The sequence below is a fragment of the Macaca fascicularis genome, chromosome 8 (genome assembly GCF_037993035.2).
Source record: "Macaca fascicularis isolate 582-1 chromosome 8, T2T-MFA8v1.1".
Taxonomy (NCBI): Eukaryota; Metazoa; Chordata; class Mammalia; order Primates; family Cercopithecidae; genus Macaca; species Macaca fascicularis.
Genome location: NC_088382.1, coordinates 68793655 through 68806126, shown reverse-complemented (window position 1 = coordinate 68806126; position 12472 = coordinate 68793655). Strand labels below are relative to the sequence as shown.

General features: G+C 38.2%; 1 protein-coding gene and 1 non-coding gene across 4 annotated transcripts in view; both read left to right on the top strand.

Annotated features, from left to right (window-relative positions):
* Positions 1 to 12472, top strand: part of TOX (thymocyte selection associated high mobility group box) — a 313539-nt gene that overhangs the window by 298917 nt on the left and 2150 nt on the right. For all 3 annotated transcript variants that reach the window (XM_045399104.3, XM_005563383.5, XM_065519253.2), the window contains 2 exons: positions 4528 to 4914; positions 12048 to 12199. In XM_045399104.3, coding sequence (XP_045255039.2) covers positions 4528 to 4914; positions 12048 to 12199 — 539 coding nt within the window. The remainder of the gene's footprint in view (positions 1 to 4527; positions 4915 to 12047; positions 12200 to 12472) is intronic.
* LOC123575443 (U4 spliceosomal RNA) lies at positions 5700 to 5840 on the top strand. Its single transcript, XR_006700720.1, has one exon. It is a non-coding gene; the product is annotated as a U4 spliceosomal RNA (small nuclear RNA).

Sequence of the window (12472 nt, the reverse complement as noted above, 5' to 3'; positions counted from 1 at the left end):
GGAAACCTTTTTTTTTTTAACATACGGAACAGGACAATATTGAATTAAGACAAGAAAGTTCTCTGTTTCCATAGTCAATAGTAAAGAAGCACGATGCTTAGTTCAATTAAAGGAAAGTGGATTTGAAAAAGAAAATAGTTTCTTTTTATAAAATGAGGCAAACTTACAGATATCATGCCATGGTGAGCTATAGAGACAAATACTGAGTCTGAATTTGCAAATGGGATGGATCATTGTATGACTGGTAACATAAAATTTGCAGCTCTGTAAACCCAGATCGTGATTTAAAGATAATAAAATCTCATGCTTCAGGGTATAAGTTAATCACCTGCATGGACCAGAAAGAAGTTTTCTTCCAGAAGGAGCAATGCACAATTGAGTAGGTGCATAAATTTTGTTTAATTTTCAATGCATCAAGTATCGGTCAGTGCTGAAAACAAGAATCAAATTAGATGGACTATTAATTTGATTTGGTTCAGAAACTCTTATATTGTTCTTTCCACTGAGTTTTATGTATTGTGTTTATACTTTGCTATTTTAAATAACAATAGCTTTGTCAATCTTTCATTTTTATAGCACGTATCATCCCAGAATGGGGGAAATTATACGCTATGCAGTATTATCTTCTTTATACAAAGTAGATGGGATTGAAGCTACCTTGGATAATCAACAATTTGGTTAGTAAGAGGTATCTTCAGGCTTATAGAGTTGTATCCTTTATACATTTTGCATATGTCAAAGGAACCCGCTACAGATAATCCTCAAAATGTCTCTCTGGCCACTACCCCCACTTTATGGCTTGTAGAAAATATCTTCCAGAATCTGTGGTCTAAAAGCACATAGGAAAGAGAACATACTCTGAAACTAACAGCAAAGAACACATTTCTCCTGTGAAAGTGTGGGATCCAAAGGTTGATTTTCAGTTGTCTACATGCTGGGAAACACATTTGTCAGGTGACCAATATGACACTCATTGCTCAATAAAAGTGGTTAATGTGTTTAAAAGTGGAAACAAATGCACATTACTTAGTATGTATGGGAAAATAGTTCTAATTTCTGAATGATAGTTATAGAAGTCTTCATATGCGATATAATTGATTAGCAAAATTGTAGCCTTGCTTTCACAGTTAAATTGAAAAAAAATGACAGTAAGAATACATTATGATTTCTATGTATTTTCATTTAATCGCATTATGAATTTATGGCAGTTTCCCACTGAAAATGAACTTATTCTACCTATCTTCCAGAACAATAAAATAGCTCTGTAACTAATAGATTGTCTATTGTACTAGTCTGCTTAATAATTAATGAAAAGCGAAGCCAGAAGCAGGTTTTTCCTCATCTAAATGAGTGGACCATTATATAAAGATACAAATTCCCAAAGTAAGGGTGAGACTGAACTAGCTGCCCTGCTGCCGCCGTTCCCCCAAGAGCAGTGAGGCATAAAGGGCAGTGTATCTAACCAAAGGACAGAGCGGAAAGCTGCAATTTCTCATCACTTCAGGAAGGGTTTGGCTCCTGCCGAGAGCAGAGAAGAGCATGAGGAAGGCAGTCTAATACTCTGTGGCTTTTCCAAGTCTTCAGATCCTTCCTCACTCCATGGGAAGAGGAACGGTGTGTCTGGTCAAGGGGGCAAGTCAGCAAGGGCAATGGTGGCTGCCTGGAGGATTGCTCAAGAGTAGTCATTCACGCCTTAGAAAACATAATTATGTTTTTACGTACTTTGCACTATGGTAGATGCGTGGGCTACAGAAATTCAAGTCCCTACCATCAAAAAAAGATCCCCTTTTGGAGGAATCAGGATATCTTTGTGAAAAGAGTCTACAGGACGAGAACTCACATTGGAGCACTTGCCACATTTAGGCACATGGCTGGATACATTATTTGTTGTCACATTCAATGATTAGAAAATAAAGGGAAAATATATATAACTTCCCCCAAAGTCTCCCTCCCTCTATGTTAAAAATTATGTTTCAAGTGTTGTCTGAATCATCATCTTTGGAACTGTATTTACTTTGAGTTTGCCAATAGTTCTTCTAGTGATTAAAAGTGACTACTCTTTCAAAGTAGGTTGAAGGGGACTGGTCTTTGCAGCTTTGATATAGAGGACATAAATGATAAATAAGTGGCTAGACAGAGAAAATGTTTTGTGTTTAATTATCCATGAGAAAAGAGAGCTTTCCAAGGTTGGTAATAAAGTATCTCAAATTAGGTTGCTATCTGTTGACTTCTATAAATCTGTATATCTATTCCATCTCTGTCTGCTTATCTATCATCTGTCTATATGATGGACCACATACTATTATTTAAATAGTAGAATTCAGGAGAATTAGATTCATTGTTTATTTTGAATTTGATATTTTTATTTCTTTAGCCAAAAGTTACCTCATTATCTAGTAATAAGTTATATACAGAAATTAAAAATGAAAACATTTTTACAATTACACATATTTTCTACTTTTGATCATAGGAGAATGTGAGTGACTTGTATTATTTTTAAATTAAAAACAACAACTATAAAGCAAAAACTAAAGATGTACCAATATGTATCCATTTTTATAAATATGATTTCTTTCTGGTATGAAGTCAACACAGTCTGTGACTAAATATGAAACTAGCCTTTCTGCAATAGGCTAAAAAGAGGGAATTCAAACACACCAAACACTTTTCCAGATTACTTAAACACACAGACTTAAGACATAATCTTTCTGGCATATATGGAATAATTTTTTAGGCATATCAATTGCAGTACATGTTATTCTGATGTGGAAGTAGTCACTGTTTACACAGCTTCGATTAACCCATTTGACCTTTTCCTTGAATTGTTAACTATTTTGCACATCAACAATAAGAATTTTTAAATGGAAGCCAAAAAAAATCTACTTAAAACTTTTTTTTTTTAATTGAAAGTACCTTTTAGGAGCTACATTTAATAAAGCTTTTTTGATCTAAAACCTCCCTTAAAGATTTTTCATGAACAGTTTTTGACATTTTTCATGTTAATAGCGAAGACAGGGAGTCTAAATGTTTGTTCCTATTTCAGAAAGCTGCATCAACAGTGACACAGGGAAAAATGTCAGGATGAGAGGACTCTCCAAAGGGGCTGGAATTATTTGGGTACACCTTACTTTATACTGTGCATGGAGTATTCAGAGTCTCACAGGACCCCAGGTTTCCATGGTTTGACATACTTTTACAGGTGTCAGATGTGTCCTTTCTGTAATGACAGAATGTGGGGCTAATCGTCCACCCACCCCAGCCTGTCCCCCTGGGAGTCAGCAGACATACGCAGCATCATTCTTACAGTAGTTTTCATGAAACTTGACTGCATTATTAAAGACAAATGAGTTGTGTTGCTAACTGTATTGTAAGCTGCCTGGTGATAATGAAGCTACCCGGCTTGAGTTTCATGCCGTCATGCATGATGAACCCGTTTCTCTAAGGGCCTGTCAGTGGGTTGCCTGGTGGTGCACCGAGCAGAAGGACCCCGAGAGCCCTCATGGCACAGTGCTCCCTGCAGTGCGGAGAGTAGGAAGAAACTCACTTTGACTTGAAAGCTGAATAAGCATGACATCGAGATTGCAGAGTAAAAGCATATATGCGTCCTCAAGACCTTGTTTTGACAAAGTGATTTTTTTTTTCTCCAGTCCATTTTATCATTTTTTTCTTTCCAGTTGGTTCTACCTTCTATCTTTGGTTGTTTTATCAGTCTCTTCCTCTCAGGAAATGTAGGAGGTAGGTTCAGACCCATGAGGAATTGCTACAGACTTAATTCTTGTTCAGTTTTTAAATCAATTAAAATATTATTAGGAAATGACCATATGAAGGTGTGGAAAAATTAGGGCAAAATTATATTAATTTATGATGGAGTCTAAAATTTCTAAGAGAGATTATTTTTATCTACTTCATTATGGAGGACAATTCATCACCAACTTCATTTTAAAACTCAGGATAAGTTCTGCAGTTACTTTGAAGAGTATATTAATGTAGTTTTATATGACTTCAGAAAGGTATTTTAGAACTCTGTTCTCCCATATCCATTTCCATCAGCCAGCTTTGTTTTCTTTGTGCAAATATCTAGGCCAAGTCTCTTTGAGAATATAAAAAAGGAAAAATTAAAAACCAAACCTATAATCTATAGAAGAACTCCAGAACTGAATTGCTTTGAAAGTAATCTTCACGTGTGTTTCCCATTTGGGCATTCGCGGCATCTGCCTTCCCCGTCCCCCCCTCCACAAACCCATCTTGTTACCCTCATTTGGATGATGAGAAAAGTCACCAAGTTAAACATTTAGGCAAAGGAACAAAATGTCATTGCAGATTGTTTTCAATTTCATAAAAAGGGATGGAAGCTGTCTTGTATAAATCACATTACAAATAGTGGTGGAGGGATTCTAAGATGAGACTCCAGGATAGTCACGGGTATGGATTCCAGGGAAAGTGCTTTAATAAATTCACAAAGCATCATACCTAGAATCAACACTCATGTATCAGCCTCCCAATTCTGCTCATTTGTTTCCTCAACAGAGCTACAGTGAACCTGTTGACGTGAAGACATCTCAACCTCCTCAGCTGATCAATTCCAAGCCGTCGGTGTTCCACGGGCCCAGCCAGGCCCACTCGGCTCTGTACCTAAGTTCCCACTATCACCAACAACCAGGAATGAATCCTCACCTAACCGCCATGCATCCTAGTCTCCCCAGGAACATAGCCCCCAAGCCGAATAACCAAATGCCAGTGACTGTCTCTATAGCGAACATGGCTGTGTCCCCTCCTCCTCCCCTCCAGATCAGCCCGCCTCTTCACCAGCATCTCAACATGCAGCAGCACCAGCCGCTCACCATGCAGCAGCCCCTTGGGAACCAGCTCCCTATGCAGGTCCAGTCCGCCTTACACTCACCCACCATGCAGCAAGTAAGTGCAATGGCTCTGGACTTAGAGTGTGCACCCCTATTGTGAAGTGTGGTGGCGGGGGGTGGGAGGGCTGTTTATCCACGACAGGATGGGGGATATGTGTTTTCTATCCTTCTGTGTAAGTCAAGAGAGCACTAAAGATATTCAACAAATATCTGCTTTCTGCAAAATGTAATTTACAAGTAGTGAGTTCGTGTGGCATTATGCCATCACAATTGACAGTTGCTTCTTTTCATAATCACTGGTTTCTTTCCCATGATATCCATTTTGCTTCATGTTTCTAATCATTCTTCTTGTTTTCCGTTTCTTGAATAAAGTACATTTGTTATTTTAAGATACCAAGTGCTGCCGAATCTCTCTGGAATAGAGAATTCTACAACTTTTTAAAAAATATTGTTTGGAGATGAGAAAGTCTTGACTGGTATGCCTCTTGAGTCCCATAAATGCTGAAAAATGAAATCAGATCCAACACCAAATCTGGTGGAACCCTGAAAGTCCTAAGAACTGAACATTTTAACCAGAGTTTTATTTAAAAATGGATATCTGGCTTCTGCATAAATTGAAAAACACAGACTGTTTGGAAGCCTCCCTACCCACTCCCTGATTATTGAAACCATTTGTGTGCAATTTTAGCTTAACTTTTCTTTGAAACCAAATCTTCCTTTTGGATTTTGGTATTATTTTAAAATTTGAAAATTAGGCTCAAACAATATAAACTAAACTGAACAGAAGGCATCCTGAAATCCTAAAACTATTTTTTAAATTGTATTTTAAAAAATAAAAGCAGCTTTGCGCAGTGGCTGTATCGTAGCCAATGAAGTTTATCTGAGATGTGATTATTGCCAATTGAAAGCTTCTCCCAGTACCCTGCCATGACAACTCGCAGTATAGTTGACACTGGCAATCTTTTATAGTCTCTATGGAGACTGAATATAATTTTTTAAAAAATAAATAAAAGTAAAAACTACAAATCACATTAAATGCAGGTATCACTTATATACTCCAATTGGAGAACTCTCTTGTTCTCCAAGCTATAAGGATGTAAGGCAAACACAGCTTTCCTGTAGAATTGAAGTCCTACCTCTCTGTGGAATTCAAATCTTTAGTTGGACTGGGGAGATGGAGCGGAAGGAGAGGCAGAAAAAGAAATCAAATATACGTAGTCCCCAATTCATTATTATTATTACTATTATTATTATTATTGACAGGACTTTTGAGAGCTCACAGTAACAAGCCCAATGCTTTTAATATACCCCCTCTTCTTTAATTCTCAGAAAACTTACAGTGCGGGTACTAGCATTATCTTCATTTAGAGGAAGACACTGAGGCTTGGCAGAGTTAAGTCATATGCTCATAAGGTTAGAGCTGGAATTCAAACCCAGGTCTGTTCAAAACTCAGAGGCTGAATTCTAAGGACTTGCTGCATCTCATTCACAATGATTCTTGCGGACTCTTAACTCTTTCATATGAGAAAACCTGTATCTCCTAAGAATTCAAAGGATCTTTAAATTCTGGTTACTTCTCAAATCAAAATGGTTATGGAGAACAAAGGGATTCATCTTCTTACTGAAGTCTTTCTTGGTCCCTAAGCCAAAGATACTGCTAAAGCTATGACAACTTTCTTATCTGCATCCAGCACACCAGTTGTTGATTCACTGGGGAAGAAGAGTATGTAGAAAGCCACTTCCCACCACCCTGCCTTGTCTTAAGAGGCGTATGACCGAGTTATATTCTTAGGGGCAAATTGCCACTCTTCCCATCAGACATCAACTTCAATTAAAGGAACATTCTTGGGTATCCATGCATCTTAACGAACCAGTAGTGTTTGTAAGAAGAATTAATGGTTTGGAGGACACCACCTTTGGTTGGATGATTGACATCTGTTTGAGGGTGCTGCCCGGCTAAGGACCCATGTTTTGCTTACAGCACTATAGTTGGGGGCTGTTTCTTTCTAGAGGAAAAAAAACAAAAATTCAGTTTCCTCACCATGCTGAGGGCTGGAGCTGTGTGCAGAGGAGATCCTTTCTCTGATTTATCACTCAGAGATGATTACTTTTTCTATTTATGCTAACACAAACACCTTGGATGATATGGCTGTGATCCTGAATAGTTTTCAAATATTTCAGATTTACATAAGACCACATATAAAAATCCAAGAGATTTGTCTTTCCATATAGAATCTTAACTGTATAAGAAAAAATAGAACAGATTACACTGGACAAGTTATTCATCATCCTTTAAGTCAGTTCTGTTAGTGTATCCCAAAAAGTATGCTTGCTGAGATGGGAAGACCTAATTACAATTTACCCAAATGGCATAAACCCAAAATGGAGAGTAAATCGCTTCACAGACTACATTAACTAAGAACTCTTTTAACAATGCCTTGATCATGGTAAGTAGTCAAAATAATTGTTGAGTAGTGAACAAAGGGACAAACAAATAAGCAGTAAAAGTGTTTCACTGTTAGAATGAATTAAAGATCAGCTAGTAGAATTTCAATTTCAATTCCTTGGAAGTTTTTAAAAATGTAATTGATTTGAAAAAATTTTAATTGAACCCCTAACATGTGCTAGACACTGTCTAGGCTCTGGAAATTGAGTGATGAGTGAGAACAAGTCATGAGACCCCTGCCCCGTGGAGTTGGCAGGGGAGGGATGGCAGTGGTGATATGATAAACAAATAACAAAGGTCTTCTGAAAACAAATAAAACTGGAAGACAGAATTCCAGACTTTCAGGGTGCATGGAGGAAGGATGGAGCCTTTAGCTGGGATGGACAAGGAAGGCCTTCTCAAGGGCTGGCACAGTGACCTGAAGGATGAGAAGAGGAAGTATGCTTTAAATACTGGAAAGTGGGAAGGGTGTGGAGGACGTTCCCACAGACAGCAGCAGCCAGGAAAGGGGACTCTAGGCTGGGAGAGCCAATCTGGGGAGGAGCATGGCCTGTCTAGGAGATGGGAAGGAGGCCAGTGGGAAGCAGGGAAATAGAGAGGTAGGGGCAAGGTCAGAGTCAAGGGCAGGGAATTGGAGTGGGATCCTGCAGGTGACGGGGACTGGTATCCCCAGAGAACTGATAATCCCAAAATCAGGATCAAAAAGGGAGTCCACCTCCCCTCCACGCTGTCACTTCATTTATTGCCACCGCCACAGTTTGTTGGGGCCCACATCCGAGTCATCAGTTAGTCTTCAGCCTGTAGATGCAGACCTGAGTTGTGGATAAAATCCGACCTGATTCACCATTCAAAACACCTTTATCTTGAAGATGTTTGCTTCCCCATGTGGGAGCCATGTGGACATATCCAAACACCAGACAGAGAGAGAGAAAGAGAGAGAGAGAGAGAAGAAAGTTAACAGCAACTGTATTTTTAAAATAGTGTCTCATATTCCAGTATTACTTTAGCTATTTTATTATCCTTTTGAAAATGAATGTATCCTACAAAAATGATTGTGTAGTCCACCAGGAATAATAGTTTCATTTTTTTTCTAGAATAATGTTTTATACACTGAAACCATGGACCTGCTTTTTTTTGTCCAATTTTCTTCCTTTTTTTCTGCTCATGAGATTGTCGAATGAGGTCAAGAGAAAAAAATCATTAATATCTGTCAACTTCCTTTATAAACTTAAGAAAAAATCTTTGTATGATATCACACAGACAGATTTTCAATTTCCTTGTGTAATAAACAGCTGCTTTAGGATTTGGGTGTAATTTAAAGGTTTTAAAAAAATCACATTGAGATTGATGAATAAATCAGTTGTGAAGACAAAAACATTGATGCCTGTTGAAAATACCTCTCCAGACAGGCAGGAAATGAAATTAGTTCCCAGTAAAGTGTGGATATGAGGATCACTGTTTGGTTGTGCTGCAGGCTTTTTCGGACTTGCTCTGGTGGCACAACAAAACTGCGAGGGCTGCAGAAATCTAATTAAAGAGCAAATGTCCCTTCTGACATCAAATTAATCTTTATCATGTTTCCTATTTTTATTTCAATCTGGCACCAGAAAATGAAATTTAAAATTCCAGGCATGCTACAAAACAGTTGGCGATTTTTCTCCTGAGTATTAAAATGCAAAATATTCAGTCTTGTTTAATTAGACTACTAAGCAAACGTTTTTTCAGAAAATGTATATCATCATGTTGTTTCATATTTACACCAATAATCAATATTTACTGAGTGCTACATTTGACCTCAGCATCTCTTTTTATAGTGTTCAGAAGTATGTGTCATTTTCTAAATTGAAAGAAAGTAAAATAATGTGAAATAATATTACTTCAGGCTTTGCTTGTATTTTTCTTGGTCCTTGATATTAGTGATCTTCTTAAAACAGACATTGAAGTTAGCTGAAGTTTAAATCTTTGAACTTTGTAGCTAACACATAATTTTGGTTTTGTAAACTGAAGTCACTCATTTAATCTTAAACTAATAATGTTTTCTCACAACCTGAGGAACTATTTTCATTCATGGGGAAAAAATGGCGGTTTCTGTTGCCTTTGTGTGGGGAAAGGCAGCAAAAGGGGGTGGGCGTTCTTGCGTGGTTGATGGATTTGTTTATTTGTGCTTGTTTTTTGTGTGTGTGTGCTTGTTTTTGCTTTTTCATATGTTTCCACACCATCAACTAAGTCCATGTATTCTCGACTACTTCTTTTTTGAGACTTTTGTCCTTTTAGGTTACATTTTGTCAACTGTGTAAAAATTCAATATGGAGACTGAACATGGTGGCTCACTCCTGTAATCCCAGCATTTTGGGAGGCCACGGTGGGAGGATCGCTTTAACCCAGAAATTGGAAATGAACCTGGGAAATCTGGAGAATCTCTGTCTCTACAACACATACATGCACACCAAAAAACATTTAGCAATTTTTTTTGCATAGTGGCAGCACCTGTAGTCCCAGCTACTTGGGAGGTTAAGGTGGACGGATCACTTGAGCCCAGGAGGTGGAGACTGCAGTGAGCCAAGCTGGTGCCATTGCACTCCAGCCTGGGTGACAGAGGAAGAGCCTGTCTCAAAAACAAAACAAAACAGAAATCCAATATGGAGAACTTTACACTAAAAATATAGCAGCTGGCTGCAATGGCTCATGCCCATAATCCCAGCACTTTGGGAGACCAAGGTAAGAGGATCACTTGAGCCCCGGAGTTCAAGACCAGCCTGGGCAACATTGCAAGTCTCCATCTGTACAAAAAAAAAAAAAAAAATTGTATATATACACACACACACACACATATACATATATATATATATAAATTTAAATTAGCCAGGCATAGTGGCACACACCTGTAGTTCTAGCTACCTGGGAGGCCAAGGCATAAGGGTTGCGTTAGCCTAGGAGTTTGAGGCTGCAGTGAGCTGTGATCATGCCACTGCTCTCCATTCTGGGTGACAGAGCAAAACCCAGTCTCTATCAACAACAAAAAGATAGGAAATCCCTGACATTTAAACATTTATATACCCTGAACCTTTCCAACAGTAGCATCAAACAGTCTGCAATAAACTTTACTTACAAAAAGCATGATTTATTGAGCCTCTATTATGGGCAAGGCCCTGAGAATACCCAGTAAGTATTTGAAACACTCTCTGATCTCAAGATGCTTACAGCAGCCTTGTGATGAGGCTGAATAAAGGAAGCCAAGACAAGACTCCTCTCGAGAGTTTTCTCCTGCCCTTCGCCCAGCATCGAAATAGACACTAGGGAAATATTTTGGAAGATATTTACAGCTTGAGGAACAGGGCACATCTACATAGACAAACTTATTTTCCTTAAGCAAGCTGTGAATTTCTTTTAGTCTGTGTGAGATCAAGTAACCAGTCTTGTTGAATTCTCCATTCTTCAGTGATTTGTCTCCAATCATTCAGAGTTTTGTCTTTGTCCACAGTTTGTGTGGGAATCAGTGGTGATGTTGGCTGGAAGTCTTTATCATTTGAATGGGAAATAAACCTAATACCTAAAACTGAATAATGAGAAATTAGAATCTTTGGTAATAGGTGCCTTCGAGTCTTTACACGAGGGACACCCAAACATGAATAAAAGTCTAAGGAGGTATCCCTAGTTAAAAATCAATCCTCCCATCATCCTGCTGAGTTCTTTAAAAGTGAAAATTCACCAATCTTATGCCTTCAAAAGCTTTCTCCAAGTAAATAGAGAATGGTTTGTTTTTTAATCTCTTGATTTCTTAGTGGTTAAAACCATGGATGGAGTCTGCTTCAGAGACAACCATAAGATTAATTAAGTTGCCTTTTTGGTCATTTCCAGCAAAGCTTGCTTATGTGGCTCTTGAATTCACCAGAGAATCTAAAAATAAATCTTAGTGTAGAATGCTTTTTGTTTACCAGATATAGCTGTATACTTCAGAGATTCTGTCCTTGAATTTTTAATAGCTTCGCTAGGATTAAAAGTCAACACTTCACCATGCCAGTGTATTAGCAGAATCTTCCTGAAGTCTGATTATTGTTTGCCAGTTAATAGACTTTTCAATTAAAAAATATTTGCTCTGTCGTACACTTTTCCCTCCCTGTGTTTTCCAATGGCAAGTTGTTTTGAATCTCTTTTCTCTATATTAGTCCAACAACTGTTAAAAAGCTTTGGTTGAAATTTTTTAGCTGAGGGAGAAATACAAATAAAAGAAGAAGCAGATGGTCCCTTTGTGACTGAATGAAGAAAAAGGGGTTTGAGAACAATATGTGAATAGGTGTAGTCTAATAAAACACTCAGCCACCTGCTGCCTGAATCCTTCAAAAAAGATTCTGTTGCATATTCTGGGGATTAACTATTAATGTATCCTTATGTTTGATAGAAAACATAAACTTTGAGGGGTTTAGGCCCTCTTCTCCCTTTGTTTTGATTTAGTTGGCTCCTCTATATTTGAAATTGTTTCTCAATTCAATTTATCTGCTCAAGGGTATTTAATTAAAGGTTTTCTGACACATGATTAAATGAAGGAAAGGTAAAAAGAATGGACTTGTGGACATTTGTTTTCTACCTTTGTTTTAAATTTTCTGGGCTCTTCCGACAGGCTTGCCCTTGCAGAGACAGAAGCAAGAGGCCTAGTGTGTCTTCAAAGAATGAATAAATATTTAGGTGCTTTTCTTCTTAAAATGCATTTTGATCCTTATTTATGGACTTGCTTTCCCTTTCAGGGATTTACTCTTCAACCCGACTATCAGACTATTATCAATCCTACATCTACAGCTGCACAAGTTGTCACCCAAGCAATGGAGTATGTGCGTTCGGGGTGCAGAAATCCTCCCCCACAGCCGGTGGACTGGAATAACGACTACTGCAGTAGTGGGTAAGCGGGTGGTCATCGCCACCTGGTGGTGGACAGCACTCATAGCATGATATCATTCCTAGTTGATCGTTTTGTTGCTTCCAAAAACATGATCCGGGATAGTTTCACATTCGTGAAGGCAGAAGACACCAGAAATTGTTGAGCAGTCTTCTAGCTCTTCCAAGAATAAATGCCTTTAGCTCACTTCTCACTTCAGATGTAGGTTAACTAATTGCACTTTCCCAGTGAACAACTCAAGCTGGAGCAAATAATTCAAAGCCATCCATCCCCCCA